General features: G+C 57.5%; 2 protein-coding genes across 2 annotated transcripts; both read right to left on the bottom strand.

Annotated features, from left to right (window-relative positions):
* CTXN1 (cortexin 1) lies at nucleotides 63–2,092 on the bottom strand. The gene is made up of 2 exons (XM_003123199.4): nucleotides 1,523–2,092; nucleotides 63–1,164 (listed from the first exon to the last, which is right to left on the bottom strand). Exon 2 carries the CDS (start codon nucleotides 1,142–1,144, stop codon nucleotides 896–898), a length of 249 nt encoding a protein of 82 aa, XP_003123247.1. The 5' UTR covers nucleotides 1,145–1,164; nucleotides 1,523–2,092; the 3' UTR covers nucleotides 63–895.
* On the bottom strand, nucleotides 2,232–18,249 carry TIMM44 (translocase of inner mitochondrial membrane 44). Its single transcript, XM_003123200.5, has 13 exons — nucleotides 18,098–18,249; nucleotides 15,859–15,960; nucleotides 12,093–12,263; nucleotides 10,717–10,797; nucleotides 9,941–10,090; nucleotides 8,859–8,998; nucleotides 8,447–8,532; nucleotides 7,669–7,761; nucleotides 7,447–7,571; nucleotides 6,010–6,060; nucleotides 3,807–3,896; nucleotides 3,185–3,295; nucleotides 2,232–2,803 (listed from the first exon to the last, which is right to left on the bottom strand). Exons 1-13 carry the CDS (start codon nucleotides 18,140–18,142, stop codon nucleotides 2,684–2,686), a joined length of 1,365 nt encoding a protein of 454 aa, XP_003123248.1. The 5' UTR covers nucleotides 18,143–18,249; the 3' UTR covers nucleotides 2,232–2,683.

The raw sequence follows: 18,783 nt of genomic DNA, 5'->3' as shown, positions 1-18,783 counted from the left end.
GGCTCTCTGGGTCCTGAAAAGAGGACAGGACACATGCAGGAGGCACCAACTCAACGCGCTGCTAGGCATGCAGTAAGCGCTCAATAAAAGCTTTTATTAACACCAGGCTCAGAGGCAGGGAGGCGTGAGAAGGCCTGGGGAGGGTGGGGGGAAGGGGTCAGGGGGAGGTGGCAGGAGGGCCAGTGGGTGGAGGTGCTGACAGAGGAAGTGGGTGCTGACCTGAACTGGGGCCTGGCCTGGGGGCAGGAGGGACAGGAGGAAGCCTGTCCATGCTCTTCCTCCACGGAAGGCGCCACGCATCCTGGATACTGCAGCCATTGTCGCTCTTCAGGCTTTGTCTCCAGGGCAGGCCGCACAGGGCATATTGGTATGCAGCGGCCACCCCGTGGGCTCAGGACAGCCTACCCTGCAGAGCTAGAGCCTGAGAAGGGGCTCAACACTTAGGGGGGTGGGCGGGGGCGGGCGGCGGGGGAGTGAGGATAGCCAGAGGACAGAGGAGGGAGGGCGAGGGACACCGGGGTTCCCGAATCCAGGAGCAGACATGACACTCATGCTCGGCGGCAGGACAATAGCAAAGCCACCTTCACGCTGTGGGGCGGAGGGGTGGAGGTCTTCTTCCCACCCGGGCTTTAGAGTCGGGGTCCAGCCAGGTTGCGAGTTAGGGAGAGAGGACAGGGAGGGTTAAAGGCACGAAGTGGGGCTCCGGCCTGGCCAGGAAGGAAGATGGGAGGGGTCTGGGCAGGGAGGGGTTGGACTCTTCCTAGCTCCCTCCCCTCTCAGGCTGCTGGCTCGGGGGCAGGAGCCAGAGCGCCTTCCAGGCCTGGCGGCGCCCCGTCGGATCAGCCCTGGGAGAGAGACCCCGCGGAGGGCCGGCCGGCCGGGGGCGCCGCACCGCTCAGACCAGCGCGTAGTCGAACTGCCCGCGCTCGAGCGCCTCCTTGTGGTCGGTCCAGGACGAGGCGGGCATGCGGCTGTAGGGGTCGAGCAGGATGCGCACGCAGCGAACCATCAGCAGCACCAGCACCACGAGCAGGCACAGCACGAAGGCAAACACAGTGCGCTGCTCCGCGTCCAGGCCCGCGCCCACCGGGGGCCCCGTCGACGGCGGCAGCGGCTCGGGGGACAGCGTCCACGTCGCGCTCATGGCTCACATTGCCGCGCGCCCTGAGGAGGAGGGGGCCCGCCCCGGGCGCGGGGATGAGGCTGCGTCCTCCCGCGCCCCCGCGTCGCTCTCTCCAGCCGCCGCCCTACCTTGCCGAGCCCCCGCCCCCTCCCGCGCCTCGGTCCCCGGGATACGCCCATGCCTGGCCGGCAGGCACCCAACTCCCGGCTTGCGCGCAGGTGGGGATGCTAAGAGCAGGGAGAGCGAGCCCCGACCCGGCCGGCCCGCGCACAACAGGTGCGAACGCGCGGCCCGGGCGGCGTGGCTGGCCCGAGACCCGGCCCCACTGCCCAGCTCCCTTTGTTTTAGCGTCCCGGGGACCCCCCTCCCCCACCGCCCCCGCCCCGCCGCGCCCCTCACCCTGGCTTCCACCGGGACCGGGACTGGGACCGAGCGCCCGGCAGCCGCGCTCTCTTCCAGGACCCGCGCTAGCTCCGCTCTTGGCCTCTCCCCCGCGGCCGCGGCAGCGGCGGCCCGGGCTCAGCCCACCCCACCCGCCCCTGGAACGGCGGAGACCGAGGCAGGCAGGCAGGCAGGCAGGCAAGCAGCGCGCGAGCCGGGCCGCCGCGACTGTTCCCATGGCGACGGGGGCGGGGCCGCCGCGGGGGGGCGGAGGCTGCGCCGGAACGGCGAGCGGGCCCACGGCCCGGCCCCGCCCCAAGGCGCTGTGCAGACCGCCGGCCCCAAAGAACCCTGAGCACCCAGGTCCTCGCCTGCACCCCAAGTCTCCAGCCACACCTCAGCTCCCACACCCTACTCTCTGCGACTGACCCCCCCACCCAGACTCCGTTTGGGGGAATCCCAGTGCGCCCATAACTCATATGGCAAATCCAGCTCCAGGGACCCCAGCTGTCTAGAGACCCCAGCCAGGTCCCTGAAAACCTCCGTAGCATTTGCTGTCTTCATCCCCCCACTCTCTCCACACATAGCACGGTGGGCAGGGCCCTGCCCACATAAGGCCACTGCCTCTTCTGTTCCTTCAGTGACCATGACCACCGCGCTAGCGCCCACCACACCCTCCTCAGTCCTAGCTCCCCACCCCAGTGACAGACATCTTGGACTACAGAAGTTGCTCTCCTGCACTTTGGTGTTTTATTATTTCCAAATCTCTAGCATATATACAGGATAATAAGGGCACTGCTTTAAAAAAAAAAAAGGGAGCTAAAACAGCCTGGCTGATTTGGCCAAGTCAGCCCCAGGCCCTACCACTGTCCTGGGTGGGAGTCTCTGTGCTGGGGGTCTCTTGGCACTGTCTGGTCTGTGCGCCTCTGTGACCTCTGTGGCCTGCCAGCCAGTAGTCCCTGTGGGGCAGAGGGGCGGTGCAGGGGATGGCCCTGTGGGGAGCAGCCCCCTCCCCACCCTGCCCTGCCCATCCAGCTAGTTTTGCAGCTGTCCTGGCAGAGTGGAAGCAGGGCCGACAGTCTTGTCCCCAGAGGTCTAGTTGCTGCAGGTAGACATGGGTCCCCCTGCATGTTTGCAGGAATGATCCAGCCCTGGAGGCCCTGGTGGTGGCCACTGTGCTCAGAGGACCTGCTCTGTGCTGGAGGCGGAGATGTCCAAGAGCCGCCAGGCCGCATAGGGGTTGAGCTCATCCTGGTCTCGGCAGAGGGCCCACACGTACAACATTCGCAGTACCTTGTCCTGCAGAATCAGGGAAGGGTCAGGGCTGGGGGCAGAGAGCAGGCTCAGCACCCACACCAGGACAGTCCAGGGGGCAGGGTGGGACAAGGCTACCAGATCAGGGCAGGGACCAGGGAGCGGTGTTGGGGTGTCGGCCTGGGTCAAGGGTCCAGAGCAGTGGCTGGGACAGAGGCTATAACTCAGGACTTGGTCCAACCAGACAGATCAGCCACCCTCTAACCTCCACCAGGTCCAGCTAGGGCCCTGGGACTTCTCAAGGTGCCACCCTGCCATCCCCAGGCTGTCGCAGAACCCTGACTCTGACCTGCTGTCAGTGCAGGGTGGCCAGAGGCTGCCATCTGGCTGTTCCTGCCGCCTGCCTTCTCTTCCCGCCTTACTCACCGGGTCGCCCTCAACCACCTCGCCTTTGGGGTTCTTGATCACCATCACCAGCTGGGCCTGGAAGGTGATGATCAGCACGGGCCCCTGCTCCATCATCTTGCCCATGGCCAGCTGCAGGGGGGTGACAGGGCAGGTGGGCCTCAGAGGATGGTCTGCAGCCCCACGCCTGCTGCCCCCCTCCAGGCACAGACCCCCATGGGCCATTTCCAAGTGGGCACTTCCCAACGGTGAGATGGAATCTCAACTGCAAATGAAGGCAGGCTCCCCAGACTGGCTCAGTGCGGCCTGTCAGCTCCCCACAGGGAGGAAGTGGAAGCTGAGCAGACCCAAGGTGGGGGTGGGGCAGCCTGAGCAGTCAAGGTGCAGGGAAATATCAGGCTTTAGGGGCCTCAGGGGACCCTGGGTCTAGGCAGCAGCACCCCCTGGGACATCACTTGCTTAAGAATTCCCCACTGCAGGACTATGGAAACCTTGCACTGAAAGGGACCGGTAAGGTCACTTAATCCACTGCACTGGGCCTCCTCCAGGGATGGGGAGTTCACCCCTCCTAAGTGAGCGCATTTGCAATCAGCACCCCTCCCCACCCTGAGGTCAACCCTCTACCCATAGAAAAGGCACTCACATCGATATTGTCGATGTCCAGGATGCGGGAGTGGAACTGGAGGCCCAGGGCCTTGGCCTGCTGGATTGGGTGGGCCAGCTGGCTGTAGGTCTGCAACAAGAAGCCAGAGACCCCGGTGTGGCTGGGCCACCAAAAAGTGAGCGTCCCAGGAGGCTCCCTGCTGGCAGGCTCACCAGCAGTTTCGTGCTTTCAGCTCATGCACCTTCCAGAAATGGCTCCTGGCGCCCGGGTGTGCTGCGCCAGGAGTGGCAGATGCCAGGAGCACGGGTCCAAGCAGGGAGGCGGGTGTCACCCGTTTGCTGGCTCGAATCACACACTTCCCTCTCATTACAGAGACAGCACTGTATCAACACTATTGAAAGCGGTATTAATCAGGGAATCTGGTAGTTCTCGTGGAACACGATCAGAAATACACTCCCAGAGGTAAGTTGAGGCCTCTCTGGCTGATCTTGAACCTTCCCATGTTCACCTCATTGTGGATCTTGGCCTGGAACCAGACGCTTTTTCTAGGATTCGTTCTGCCCCACGGCTGCTCTGGGGTGACTGGCTCTGCCGCCTGCTCACTGACCAGTCCCTGTGGGGAGCTCTCGGCCACAGGCTGCCTGTTTCTCCTAGGGGTCAGGAGCACCTCTAACCCAAGCCTAGGACACAGCAGCCTCAACAAGCAACCATGATGGGAGACATTCCAACAGCATCCACTTCTTATGCAGATAACTGATGTATCAAATTGGGGGGAAGAGTGCGAATCCAATTGCTTGTGTGGTTTCTTAAAGATGTCATTTTTCCTTTTTTTTCCCCCATGTTAACTTTGGGGTTTTTTTAAATTTTTTAATTTTTTTTTTATTTTTTAGTAGTAGTTGAAAAGATGTTACTTTTCAAAACACCCCTGTGTAAGTGGCTACAACCTCAGCTGTGTTTCCAGGGGCACCACCAGCAGCTCTGGCAAAGATAATCGACCACATCCTAATGATCCTGACGTTTAAAAAACAAAAACAAAAAAAAAGCAAAAAAAAAAACCCCACACCAAACCACTCACAAATGCCTGCTGGATTAGTCACTAGGCAGGGGAGTATTTAAAAAGAAAATCTGACATCTTCTCTGCTTTTTCCAAGTTGTTTGTGAGCTGGCTACAGAACAGAACCAGCCAAAAGAGACTGGATTGCTCAATATCAAGAAGCTGGGTGAGGAGTTCCCGTCGTGGTGCAGTGGTTGATGAATCCAACTAGGAACCATGAGGTTGCAGGTTCGATCTCTGGCCTCGCTCAGTGGGTTAAGGATTCGGCAATGCCGTGAGCTGTGCTGGTTACAGACGTGGCTTGGATCTGGCATTGCTGTGGCTGTGGTGTAGGCCGGAGGCTACAGCTCTGATTTGACCCCTAGCCTGGGAACCTCCATATGCCGCAGAAGTGGCCCTAGAAAAGACAAAAAGACAAAAAGACAAAAAGACAAAAAAAAAAAAAAAAAAAAAAAAAAAAAAGCGGGGTGGGGGGAGGGGTTAAAAAAAAAAGAAAAGAAAAATAAACCCCAAGAAGACACAGGTCAGGGAGTGAGGAGCAGGGTGAGGCAAGATGGCCTGACAAGACGGGAGCCCCACGGGGACAGGGAGGCTGCCAGGAACGGGCAGGGCAGACAGTATGCTCTGAGGATGCCTGACCCACTGCCACACAGCCCAGCCCCACCTGTGGCCCAGGACCCAGAGCCCTGACGCCAGGGAGTAGCCGGGCCTTGTCAAGACACTCAGCTCTTCCCAGGGCGGGAATCTATCAATGTCTGTTTTGATCTGTGTCTCGGGATCTCACAATGAGAACAGCTAATGACTCCAGCCAGTGTCATGTGTGTCCCGGAGCAAGGTTTCTGTGTCTATGCTGCACCCGCACGACCATCACAGGACTGGCTGGTGCTTTAACTCTAGGGAAGGGAGGTGGTGCAGGTCACGGGGCAGACCTGGCTTGCTGGCCAGCACCCACCACCTTCAAGCAAGGGACCCTGGAGCCCTGAGAGGACACTTAGTGCACCCAGAGTCACTGGCTGTCTCTTTCCACTCTCTGACCCCAAGACCCCCAGCTGTGCCCACCACCGAGCCCCCAGCCTGTTGGCCCTTCCCAGACTGAGCCACCCAAGCAGAACTCTGAACTGTGATTTCCTTGCAGGCCTCAACAGAAGAAAGAAAAAAAACAAAAAACAAAAACAAGCAAGCACTCACAGCTTCATAGCACCAGTCTTTGAGAATGTCGAGCTCTCCAGAAATCATAGCCTAAAAAGGGAAAGACAAAAAAATAAGTGTGAGAATGAGAGGGGCTTCTGAGGCAGGAAGACTCTCGAGAATGTTCTCCAGTGAGAACCATCCCTCCACAGGCCCCCCGCCCCACTCTGCGGGTCCCCTTTGGAGAAGGGAGGCCAGGTCAGGCTGCAGCAGTGGGAGCAGAGCCCTTGCGTGTAGGCGGGAGCGGGAGCCTGTCACTGACAACGGGGCAGTCCAGGGTGGGCTGTGCTGGAAGGAAGGAGAAGGTGGCAGCATCTGGAATTTCACCCCCGTCGGGAAGCCTAGCCAAGGAGGTTTCTGCCTTCTCCAGGATGAAGCCTTGGATAGCCAGGCCCAGGGTGCGGGGTGGGGTGGGGGTGGGGGTGGGGACGGGCAGAGGGGGAGGGGGGAGGGCTCCCAGGATGCAATGAGGGAAGCTTCCACAGGAACCCGAGCCGAGTCGAGGCTGGATCTGGCAGGGAGGGACCCGGGGGACAGGGGCGGGAGCACTGGTGGGGAACCGCAGGGAGTCTGGAGACCACCTCAGCCAGGAATATTCTGCCTGTGCGCAGGCTGCTGCTTTGGGACTAGCTCTGTTCTTACCTCCTCCCAGCCCTGCCCCAAGGGTGATGAGGGACCTGGGAAATTGGAGGAGGGGGGAGGGGACCACACGGAGGCAGCTCAGGAGGAGGGAACATGGGGGGGTGAGGGATGGGCTACCAGTGGTCCAGCTAAGGGTGTGCCAAAGACCCCTGGCCTGGCTGGGCTGCAGGATGCCCAGGCTCCTGCCAAGGTTTGGGGCCACAGAGAAGCAGAGATGTGGCAGGGAAAAGGCAGCCAACCTTGGGCAGGGGACCTGAGCTAGGCAGAGGGTGACCTTGAGCAAGCCACCCCCACCTTGTTTATGAGCCGCAAGGAGAGGCAAGACAACCAGGAGACGGGAGTCAGGATTCCCAGAGAAGACAGCTCCCTGGGCTGCAGGGCCACTCCTGGCTTGCGGCCCTGCTTCCCGCAAGCCCTCCTCAGGCTCACAGTCAGAGCAGCAGCTTCTCCCAACTCCCGCAAGAACCCTGGTCCCTGGAGATAAACACTTGGCCCCAGGCAGCTTCAATGGAGCAACTTCAAGAAGAGCTCAAGGGAAACAAGCTGGGTGCTCCAGTGAGAAACTCAGTCTCCAGGGTAGATGCACCCACCCGGGGACCAGCCCGGGCTGCAGGGGACCACAGGGGCTGGCTCTCTCAGAGGTGCTTTACCAACAGGGGTCAGGCCTGTGGGGTGGTCAGGCCTCCAAACACTGGAGCCAAGTCTTTGCTCAGAAATCCCATCCACAGCCAAGCAGCCCTGGCAGAGCCTCCCACGGGGCCACCGCACCTGCCCGCCCGCCAGGCACACACCCACCTCCAGGACATTGGGGATGATGTCATTCTCGCACTGCTGCAGGAAGCGCTCCTTGTCGAAGGCGGGGTCCACTCGCAGGATCTCCGTGAGCACCTCTGACATCTCAGTCTTCGAGAACAGGCCCCCTGGGGCAGCCAAGCCAGGAGCAGGGTGAGGTCCGGGAACCCCTCCCCACTGCTGGCTCGATTAGGGGTGGGGACGGTCCTGGGGCAGCCCACTCACCCAGCAAGTCTGTGACCTTGTCGGTCAGCACGCGGGACGCCCGAATGAGGGCATTGTCACTTTCGTCGTATTTCATCTTCATCTCAAAGAACCCTGTGGGCAGTGACAGGCGGGCGCAGGGGTCAGGGCCCCTTCTGGAAAGACACCCTCACTCCATCGTGGCCCCCCATGTGGATGTAGTAAAAGAGAGGGGCCTCTCAGAGCCTGCTTCCCCCTCAGAGACCAGTGCCCGCTAGTGGACCTCGGGGGGCTGCAAAGACCCCTCAGCTTCGGGCTGGCGGGAAGCTGTGAGAATTGGGGGGCATCCCCATTGGCTGCTGCTTTCACTACAAAGGACACACAGGCCTCTGGAAGTCCTCCCAGGACGAGGGACAGGTTCCCCTATCAGCCCCAGGCTGAGCAGAGGGCTCCAGGCCCTGAGCTGGTTCCAGGCCGACAAGGAAATGTGTTGAGTTCGAATCCCCAGCTGCACCATCAGAGGCCTTTGCGCCTGGCTGCCCTGCAACCACATGGGCTCCAGCACAAAGGTGGTGACCCAACCCCGATGGCAGGGCCCCTGTCGCCCAAAGAGATGTGCTGGGTGCTTCCCCTCGGGCTGCCTGAGGCCTGCGCTCTGCTGCTCACTCACTAGGTGACCCTGCAGAAGGGACTGGTCCTCTCTGACCCCGGTCTCCTCCTCTGTGAAATGGGGTCTGTCTTGTGCTCAGCGCTCGGGAGCACTTGCCGTGTCTACCTTCATCACCCCGCTGTCAGCCAATCCCGTGAGATGTGCACTCACGGTTGAACACCACATTGTTGTCCCTGAAGTCCTTCCACTGTTGATACCACTTGGAGTCCTTGTGCAGCACGACCCCCAGCGCCTCCCTGGGGAGATGAGGGACCGGGGTGAGTGCCAGCCCCCAGAGCCGCCGCGCCCATGCTGCCACCCTCCAGCCCTCCTATGGCTTCAGGGAGAGGGGGGCCTGGTGTGCCTCACCTCCTGGCCTCCTGCCTTCTCTTTCCCCCCAACCCTCTTCCCACCCCCACTCCCCACCCTCGACTCTCTCAGGGGAGCCAGGGAACCTCGAGCAGAAAGAAACCCCACAAACTGACTTGGCAGGAACGCTCTGTGGATCCTCCAAAACGACCACGAGGCAGGTACCGAAAAGGGAGGCGAGGGGGACAGGCACCTTGGCCAATTTGGTACCTACTCGTTGGCCTCAAACACTTTCTCTTCCTTGAATTTCTCTCCCGCGAACTCTTTCCTCTTCCTGAGCCGCTCGGGCCGCCGGTAGGGCCCGGTCTGCCCCAGGACGCTCTCGTCGATCTCCTTCTTCACAGACTCCACCCCCTGCAGAGCACAGCGGCAGTGCAGAGGCTGGGGGCCTCCTGACACCCCAGACCCGTGGTGTCGGCCCGTGCCTGCCATGGACCCACCCCGGGGCAGCAGCGTCCCCAGGTCTCAAGGTCACCTGGCCACAGCCCACCCAAACCTGGGGCTGGCCGGGACGCAGACGCACAGAGGGGAGACCCCAGCTCTGCCAGACTCCTGCCCCCTCCCCTTCAAGAGCTGCCCCCAAAGGATCCTCATCCTCACACTGAGACAGATTCTTCACTCTTCCTGGAAACCTTCCTTCACATGGACCAGAAACCGGGGTGGGGGCGCCTTCTGAGATCTGCATCCGCCCCAGTGCCGCCTCCAAGCTGCCGCCAAGTCTGTGGATCCCACCTCCCCAAACTCCTGGCCCCACCTGGCCCACCACCCAAGACACTCTCTGGCCTCCTCTGAGCTGCTGCCGGAGCCCTCGCCTGGTGGCCCTGCAGTGGCTCTGGCCAAGCCAAGCTGCAGGGGCGCCCCCAATCTGTGGTGCCTGCTCCCTCAGCCTGGTACCTTCCCCGGGAGTTCCTCTGTCCTATGTGACTCAAGAACTGTCTGTCCCTACCCTGCCCCCGGACCTTTGAGAGCAGGAACTCAGACTTTCTCTCCTGAGGCCCGTAGACAGCAGAGGGCCAGCATGTGGTTAAACTTTAACAGGTATTTACAGGGAATTCAGGACCTCAAGGAACCCCAAGCTGGACAGCCTCTGGAGGCTCTTGGGATGTTAACTGTGTCTCCCCAGGGGCTGTGACTTGCTCACAGCCACGAAGCCAGGTGGGGCCGAGGACCGGTGCGCTGTGCACCCCTCAGTGAGGCCTCTCTGGGGCTGAGCTCAGAGGCGGGAACTTCAGCGCTCAGTCTTGGCGCCAGCCAGAGCCAGCAGCGCCTGCAGGCACGAGCCCCAGCCCAGCTCACCTGCGAGAGGGCTTTGAAGGCGGCAGTCCTGCCAAGCTTCTCCCCACCTTTGGACACCGACTCAGCCGACTGCTTGGCGGTCTTGGCTGCTTCTTCCACACCCTCCTTGATTTTCCGGCCAAGGTCACTTTTACTGACTTCGTCGAGACTCTACTGAGACAGAGAGGGGATGGTGCCAGGGCGGCTCCTGCTGGGGGCCTGCAGGAGCTCCCCCAGAGCGAAGAAGGGTGGGAACAGGCGTGCACAATTTCTGTGGCACTGGACCCTGGGGCTCTGGGCTGCAGGCCTCCAAGGACTGTAGAGAAGCAGCAGCCCCAGCAGGAAGGAAGGTGGGCAGTCTTTAAAGCAGAGCCCTGCCCCCCCGACTCCCTAGCCCAAAACAGAGAAACAAAACAGGAGCAACCAAAAGAAAAGTCCACCAGGCCCTCTAAGAGTCTCACGGCCACCTCCACCCTCCGCCAGGAGCAGGGTGTCCCTGCCCCCTTCTATCTGAAGGCAGGAAGCCAGCATCTTCGTTTACTTTCCTGTCTCTGCTTGTGGCACAGAAGCTCCCAACTAGAACTGCAGGCAAGTGGGCCATCCTGACCCCCTCTCCTTGCTGAGGGCTGCCTGGACTTTACCTCTGGAAGCCTCCAACCAGGCTGGCTCTTCCCCGCTCCCCATCCCATACCCGGCCTGGGTGCCAGCTCCTCTGGCTGCTCGCAGCCCTGCATCCCTGACCCCCTCCAGAGGCCAGGAACAGATGGGTCCGGGAGTCTGGGCCCAGAGGCCATTACCTCCTTCACGGTGCCTGTGATCTCCCCCAGCTTCTTCCTGATCACCTCGCCCGTCCGCATGGTTTCTGATTCAATGGTTCTCTGTGGTGAGGGATGTTGGGCTTTGTGTCAAGATACAGCAATTACAGAACCAGCAAAGGTCCAAAGAAGCATTTTCACAGCAGCTCCTTCCCTGCCAGATAGCCCCTGCCTGACCCCATGGCCTGGCAGGTGGGTCCCAGCAGGTCAAGGGTGAGACAAGGACCCTCCTGAGCCCAGAGACCCAGGCCCAGCTTCTCTCTCTGGGTGGCAGGGGGTGATCTTGCCCACCTGCTCATCAGCAATTTACGGGTGTGGTGTGGGGGTGCTGTTTTCGGCATTCTCCTGCCCCTCTGTCCCCACCCACCCACGCTGCCCGAGCCGAGGCCTGCTCTGCCCCCAGGCGTCCCCTCAGCCCACTCCTCTTCCTTAGTGAAAAGGAAGGGCCACCTCCCACAGGCTTGAATTCCCCACAGCCGTTACAGCCAAGCAAGTGGAGAGGATACTCAGGGGGATCAGGCCTCGCTCATGGCCTGGGATGGGGGCCATGAAACTCTAGGGACCTGGGCCAAGTGCCCAGGTAAGATGGGGATGTTGCACCCGCCTCTTGGAGCTCTTATTTTTTTTTTAATTTTTAAAATTTATTTTAACTTTTGTCTTTTGTATTTTAAGGGCTGCACCTGCGGCATATGGAGGTTCCCAAGCCAGGGGTTGAATCTGAGCTGTAGCCGCCAGCCTACACTACAGCCACAGCAACACCAGATCCGAGCCATGTCTACAGCCTATACCACAGTTCATGGCAACGCTGGATCCTTAACCCAGTGAGCGAGGCCAGGGATCGAACCTGTGTCCTCATGGATACTAGTCAATTTTGTTTCCACTGAGCCACTACAGGAACTCCTCGCTCGGAGCCTGCTCTTATGATAAAGGGCACCGAGCCTGCTCCCTGGCGGGCGCCTGGCAGCTGCTCTGAGAGGTGGCGGCAGTGATCAATATAATGATTACAGCAGGCCTGTAACCCACTTTCTACCCATCTTACTCAGGGGACCAGAACAGGGAGGCCCTTGGGAACAGGACACCTCAAATCCAGTGCAAGAGGAGTCACCTGGGGGCCCCAGGGAGACAGGGATTCTGACCCAGCAGGTCGGGGGTGAGGGGGCTCTGATACTCTGCCAGTGCTGCTGGTCTGTAGAGGGCATCTCGGTCTCATGGCAGAACTGGAAGGTGGCAGCCCGCTCCTGTCCCTTGGCTCCCCTTCATCAGTGACCCCACCTCTGCCAGCTGCCCCACCACAGCCCTGAGAGGGAATCCTGGGCGCAAGCGGGCCAGCTGAGGAGACGCGAAGCAAAGGGACTCACGTATTTCCTCCTGGCTTCCTGGAGTGCATCAGACTCTTCCAGCTTTCTGGCCTCATCTCGGAACTTTTTTATACTTTCTTTCATTTCTTTGTTTTTGGCTAATTCTTGTTTGATGTTATCTAGCAAGCCGGAGAGAAAGCCTTTCCTATTTCCAGAAGAATAGGATCTGGACTAGAAAGAATGTAAGAGAAACAAAGGATGTGGGTTTTATTTTCACCCGTTGAAAGAGGTTTAACAATGAAGAGATAGCTCTTTTATTTATTTTAGCTGCACCTGTGGCATGTGAAAATTCCCCGGCCAAGGATCAAACCTACGCCACAGCAGTGACCTGAGACACAGCAGTACCAATGCCAGATCCTTAACCCACTGAACCACCAGGGAACTCCAAGAGCTATCTCTTTCAGAAGAGTATAAAAGAGAAGTTAAAAAACCACTAGTGGAGTTCCCGTCGTGGCGCAGTGGTTAACGAATCCGACTAGGAACCATGAGGTTGCGGGTTCGGTCCCTGCCCTTGCTCAGGGGGTTAACGATCCGGCATTGCCGTGAGCTGTGGTGTAGGTTGCAGACGCGGCTCGGATCCCAAGTTGCTGTGGCTCTGGCGTAGGCCGGTGGCTACAGCTCTGATTCAACCCCTGGCCTGGGAACCTCCATATGCCGCGGGAGCGGCCCAAGAAATAGCAACAACAACAACAACAAAAGACAAAAAAAAAAAGAAAATATTAAAAAAATAAAAAATAAAAAAAAAAACCACTAGTGACTGGAGTGCCCATTGTGGTGCAGCAGAAATGAATCTGACTAGTATCCATGAGGATGTGGGTTCAGTCACTGGCCCTGCTGGGTGGGTTAAGGATTTGGCATTGCCGTGAGCTGTGGTGTAGGTCGCAGACGTGACTCAGATCTGGCATTGCTGTGGCTGTGGCCAGCAGCTTTAGCTTTTTTTTTTTCCCTCCTTTTTTTGTTTTGCTTTTTAGGGCCGTACCTGTGGCACATGGAAGATCCCAGACTAGGGGTCGAATTGGAGCTGCAGCCACTGGCCTAGACCATAGCCACAGCAACGAGGGACCCAAGCCGAGTCTGCGACCTACACCATAGCTCAGGGCAACACCAGATCCCCAACCCACAGTGCAAGGCCAGGGATCGAACTCGCATCCTCATGGATCATGGCCAGGTTCATTAACCGCTGAGCCAGGACGGGAACTCCTGTAGCTCTGAATGGACCCCTACACAGGGAACAACCGTGTGCTTCGGGTGCAGCCCTAAAAAGCAAAACAAACAAACAAACAAACAAACAACAGCAACAAAAACAGGGATAAACTGTGGGACATCCAGACAAGACATTGTTCAGTGATAAAAAGAAATGAGTTATCAAGCCATTGAAAGATATGGAAGATTCATACCATGTGACGTGTCAATTACATCTCAAAAAAAAAAAATGGGGTGAAAAGGCAGAGCACTGAGGATTTTCAGGGCAGTAAAACTATTCGGTAACAATACTATTAATGGTAGATACTTCATTATACATTTGTTCAAACCCATAAAATGTACAACACTGGTGGTTCTCTTGAGGCACAGGGGGGTTAAAGATCTGGCATTGTCATTGCACTGGCTTGGGTGGCTGCTGTGACACGGGTTCCATCCCTGGCCTGGGAACTTCCTCATACCCCAGGCACCCACTCAACACAGAGAGTGCATCCTAACCTCAGCGGCAGACCACCATCAACAGTGATGTGTCAATATTGGTTCATCAGTTGTAACAAGTGCACCGCCCTAACTGCAGAATGTACAAGCCTGGAAAAACTGTGTGCGAGGTGGGAGGAGACGGGGAGAGGAGGTTAATAGGCACTCTCTGTACTTTCCACTCAATTTCTCTATAAATCTAAAACTGCTCCAAAATACGAAGTCTTTTAGCAACAAAATAAGATGCTAGGCTCCCTCTCCGTCAGGGGAAAGGCTGGTCAAGAAACAGGCGCAGCTTGAAATCCTCACGGGGACTCAAAGAGGCCCAACCAGGGCAAAGATCAACACCCAAATGGACCCTTGTCCCAGGACTAGAGTTCTTCTTCTTCTTCTTTTTTTTTTTTTTTTTTTTTTTTTTGTCTTTTTAGGGCCACATCCACGGCCTATGGAGATTCCCAGGCTAGGGGTCGAATCAGAGCTATAGCCGCTGGCCTACACCATAGCCACATCAACGCTAGAACCGAGCCCCGTCAGCAACCTACCACAGCTCATAGCAATGGTGGATCCTTAACCCACTGAGTGAGGCCAGAGATCAAACCTGGGTCCTCATGGATGCTAGTCAGATTCATTTCCACTGAGCCACAAGAGGAACTACCCCCAGAGGTGGAGTTGAGAGCCTATCCTTGGGCTTCTGGGCCCGGGGTAACTTCTTCCCCTGGGGACATTCCCAAGCCCCCAGCTGGCATTCACTTGTCACCCATGGGCCTGGACACTGACCCAAACATCCTTCTCTTGGCTCCCAGGATCAGAGTCATCAAGAGTCCAAACTCAGGGTCCCCCATCCCACACAGGAAAACCCAACCCAACACACCCAGAGGCCAGCAGATGGCCAGAGCCCCTGCTCTAGGCACAAGAGCCAGCATTGCATGCTGCCCTGCTTGAGACACAGGCTTTGGGGTCAGACACAGCAGGTCCCCTGCTTCACCCGCTGGGTAACTAAGCGTGGGTTCAGGAAAGAGAAAGCTTAAAGAATGCGAGTGAGTCAAGTCAGGGAGAAGTGGTCACATGTGTTTAGCTGCTCTCACCGTTTCCATGGGGGTGCTGGGTCCGCTGTGGTGGCTAGGGGCTCACTCGACCAGTTTCCAGGGGCGACTGACTCCCTGGCTCCCATCTAGCCCCAGGGAAAGTGGCAGCAAGTCTGGGTGCTGCTCCACAGGTAGGCCCGCCGGCCTGGCATTGGCAAGCCACAGTCTGGTCTAATTGTGCCCTGGCCAGCCTGTCTCTTGGGGAAATTCAAATTCTAAGACTGTCGGAGATTGCATCTGCTCCCAGCAGCCCACCATTCTCACTTCAGGGCTGCAAACGGTGGGTGTAGGGGGGCAGGGCTGGACAACTAGGGGGAAGGGCCAAGGGCATGTCCCATGCCTATGACAGCCCCAGGACAGGATTAGGAGATAAAGCCTGTGTGAGGCAGGCACAGGTAACCAGAGGGCTGAGATGAGACTCAGAAGAGACGGGAGGGCATGGGCTGCCCAGGTATGTGAATCTGGAGCTGGTGTGCAGTTTGGGGCTTTCTTTCCCACAGTGGTGAGACACCAACACGGTTGAAGAGGAGTGACAGGGAGGGCAAAAGCTCTAGAAAATGCTATATGTGAGGAAAAACATAAAAAGAAAGGGCGACATAGCCTTGGGAAACTCAGCCCCAGGAAATGATGGGTGACTCTGCTCAAATGCCTAGAGGGCTGGCTGTCACGAAGAAGAGGTCACAGCCTTGCTTGATGAAGGACCCACACGTGGGAACCAGGAGGTGGACTTCAGCTCGGTAGAGGGAGGGCTTTCTAGCCACCAGAGCTGAGACATGCTACCTTGTGAGGCAGAAGCCTTACCCTTAACAGTGTCGAGCACTTCCGAGGATACCAAGAGAACCAGGCCCACTGGGCCCTATAACTCTGAAGGTCTTGGATGTGGAATGCCTGCCAATTACATGCCCCTGGCAGTTCAGGCAGAGCCCCACAGCCCTTTCATCTGTCAACTAGGTTTGATGTTCACACCTCCCCCCGCCTGCCTGCTCGTGTCCAGAGTCACTCACCAGGGTCTGCTGTCCACTTGGCCAGGGCATCTGATAGGTACCCAGGGGGAGTGGCACTAGGTTGTGTCTGGATAGAAAATGGACTCCGCTGCTGAAGCATCTCTAATTGAGGGAGGAAAGAAAAAGACACATTCAAATCAGAGTGTGACAAGGAAGTAGGCCACACTAAAAACGCAGGGGTCACCTGAGACTTGATTTTTATCACATGCCAGCTGCATGCTAGATGCCCTGCAATCTTCCCAAATTCTGAGAGGCCAGTGGAATCTGGTGGAGAGAGAATGCTGGATCTGCACCTTCAGGGCCTATATCTACCCTCCTGCCTCTAAACCTGGGGGAATCCAGATGGGTTCTAGGCCATGCCAACCTATGGGGGAAGAAGGCTAAGGTCCCAGTCTGATTTAATGCCTGAATCTGAAAACGGGCATGCTGAGCTTCAATGCTGGTGGCAAGCATTCTTCTCTCACCAGCCCACCCTACTTTTGCCAGCTTTGGAAGACCAGAGACCTGGGCTTCCAGAGGTAAACTAAACCCTAGAATAAACTATGTCCTGGTCCAAGGTTGGGCATGCAAGCAGAGTAACTTAGGGAGGACACTTGGGTCAAGATGCTGCTAACTTCTCATGAAGGACATTTCTTCTCCTACCAAATGATGAACTTAACCTCTAGGAGGGAAGCTCCTTGCAGGTCCTGTTCAATGCTGCACCCTAGCACTCAGCTCCAAAACCAGCTACACGGGTGTCAGTGATCTGATAGAACCACTCTTCCATTTCCACATTCCCTGGGCCTTTCCCTGTTCTATGCTTCCTGTCTCCAAGAACTCTAAGCAACCCCAAACTTGCATGGATGCCATGATCACCCATAGCTACTCAAGAGTAACTCTTGGGAGTTTAAGTAACTTGTTTTACTCCTCTAAATGCCTACACCCATTGATCCCAGAGTCACTGACCTCAGCAACAGTCTGAAATAGAAGTGGATGGCTGTAGGAGTTCGCCTGTGGCACAGTGGGTTAAGGATCTGGCTTTGTCACTGCAGTGGCTCAGGTCACTGCTGTGGCACAGGTTCGACTCCTGGCCCAGGAACCTCCCCATGCCATAGGCGAGTTCCCGTGGTGGCTCAGCAATAATGAACCCAACTAGTATCCATGAGGATGAAGGTCTGATCCCTGGCCTCACTCAGTGGGTTGAGGATCTGGCATTGCCATGAGCTGCCGTGTAAGTCACAGGTGCAGCTTGGATCTGGCATTGCTATGACTGTGGGGTAGGCTGGCAGCTGCAGCTCCGATTTAACCCCTAGCCTGGGAACTTCCATGTGCCAAGAGTGCAGCCCTTAAAAAAAAAAAAAAAAAAAAAAAAAAAAGTGGATGTCTGTCTAACTTGGGAGAAAAATCTCACAGCAGGACCAAATCTGAGGTTGGTTCTCCTTCAGTCTTGGGCGCAAATCAAAACAGGTGTGAATTCAACCACTAAATGACATATAGCCCAACTGTTAAAAAAAAAAACTCCTCAGTCTTGAGTCAAAAACATAATCTTTCTCCTGACACTCAAGATTCCTATGACATATTTTCCTTTCTCCAGAATCTGGCTTCGGAGCCAGACTGACCTGTTTTGGACCAGGTCAGGCACCCCACTAGCTCTGGGACTAGCTTCATACTTAGGAATTCTGTTTCCTAACCTGTGAAATAGCGACAAGCAGCAGCAGCGTGAGTACTATTTTCTGAATGCACTTTACAGGTCTTCACCACCACCACTTCTGAGAGCCCAGGCTCTTAGCCAGGGCAACAACTACCTTTCGCACTTTCAGAGAGATTAGAAGAGGCGAAGCAGAAAATGTTCTAGGTAGGGGGCCTGGTATATAAAGGTGAGCTGTGATTGTCACGTTTTTTTGCCTTCTCGCCACTTTTTCTCCACTGTGAGCCACGGACACCATTCACTCCTTGGTGCACGTGGAGTCCGGCCAGGAAGTGAGGGGCGATCTGCTCCCTGCCCGGCTCGGTGCACTGCCACCCCCAGCCGGACACGCTCGGCCCCCGCCCTCAAGCCTCGCTCCGGGGACCTCGTTCCGGGGCTCTCGTTCCCGGGTCCCCGCCCCGGCCTCGGCTGACCCAAGGGACCAAACTATGAGCTTCTCGACGAAACCAGGGCAGGGCCTAAAGGGCCAAAGTCCTGGGGAGAAAGAAGCTCTGAAGGTCACGGGTCCGGAGCTTCCCTAGGCCCGTTCCCTGGCTCCGCACGTCTGCTCACCCGCGGGCAGCGGCACCAGCCTCCCCGCAGCGCCGCCGCCGCCATGCTGGAGGATCCCGTATGACCTTCTCGCAGCGCGATCCGATGGCGTCACCCACCGCGTCTGCCTGGTGCGCCCTGAGCCTGGGAAAAGGGGGACCTGAAGGCGGGGTTTATGAGAGGGACAGTCCTGTTATTGGACAGGGCTCCCAAGGGGGGCGGGGCCGTAGAGAGAGCAAGGTCCATGGTAGGGGCGAGGCCTGATGGGGCGGGGAACTTCTAATAGGGAGATCTCTGATAGGGTAGAATTAGGAGGAGCGAGGCCTAAGACTGGATGTGGTCTGGGGGACGAGCACTCCTGTGAGATAGAGACCTATAGTTGGATAAGACTGCAAAGGGGCGGAACCGGAGGGCGTGGATTCTGTTGCGAGCAGCGATTCTCCTACAGACCACGCGGGGATCGCGTGTTTGCGAGGAACCTGTAGACACAGCGACTTGCCCCAGGACCGATTCATTTGGATTCTGACTGACCAAAGGACCAGCTCCATAGCGACTTACTCTGGCTCTCACTGGCTATGACTAGCAGTGATCAACAGACTGGCAAGTGAGTTCCTTCAAGAATGAACCAACTTTTGTACAGCACTTTGGGAAGGCACCTGTTGGTTTTGGTCCAGAAAAGAGAAGCTGAGACCAGACTGGGTGTCACT

This window comes from Sus scrofa, chromosome 2 (genome assembly GCF_000003025.6).
Source record: "Sus scrofa isolate TJ Tabasco breed Duroc chromosome 2, Sscrofa11.1, whole genome shotgun sequence".
NCBI lineage: Eukaryota > Metazoa > Chordata > Mammalia > Artiodactyla > Suidae > Sus > Sus scrofa.
This window is presented reverse-complemented; position numbering and strand designations above follow the sequence as displayed.

Coding starts and splice junctions, on each gene's coding strand:
- CTXN1 (XM_003123199.4), bottom strand. CDS start 1,144: ATGAGCGCGACGTGGACGCTGTCCCCCGAGCCGCTGCCGCCGTCGACG.
- TIMM44 (XM_003123200.5), bottom strand. CDS start 18,142: ATGGCGGCGGCGGCGCTGCGGGGAGGCTGGTGCCGCTGCCCGCGG. Junction 8,999..9,940: donor CCTTCAAAGCCCTCTCGCAG/GTGAGCTGGGCT, acceptor TGTGCTCTGCAG/GGGGTGGAGTCTGTGAAGAA. Junction 6,061..7,446: donor TCATCCCCAATGTCCTGGAG/GTGGGTGTGTGC, acceptor TTCCCTTTTTAG/GCTATGATTTCTGGAGAGCT.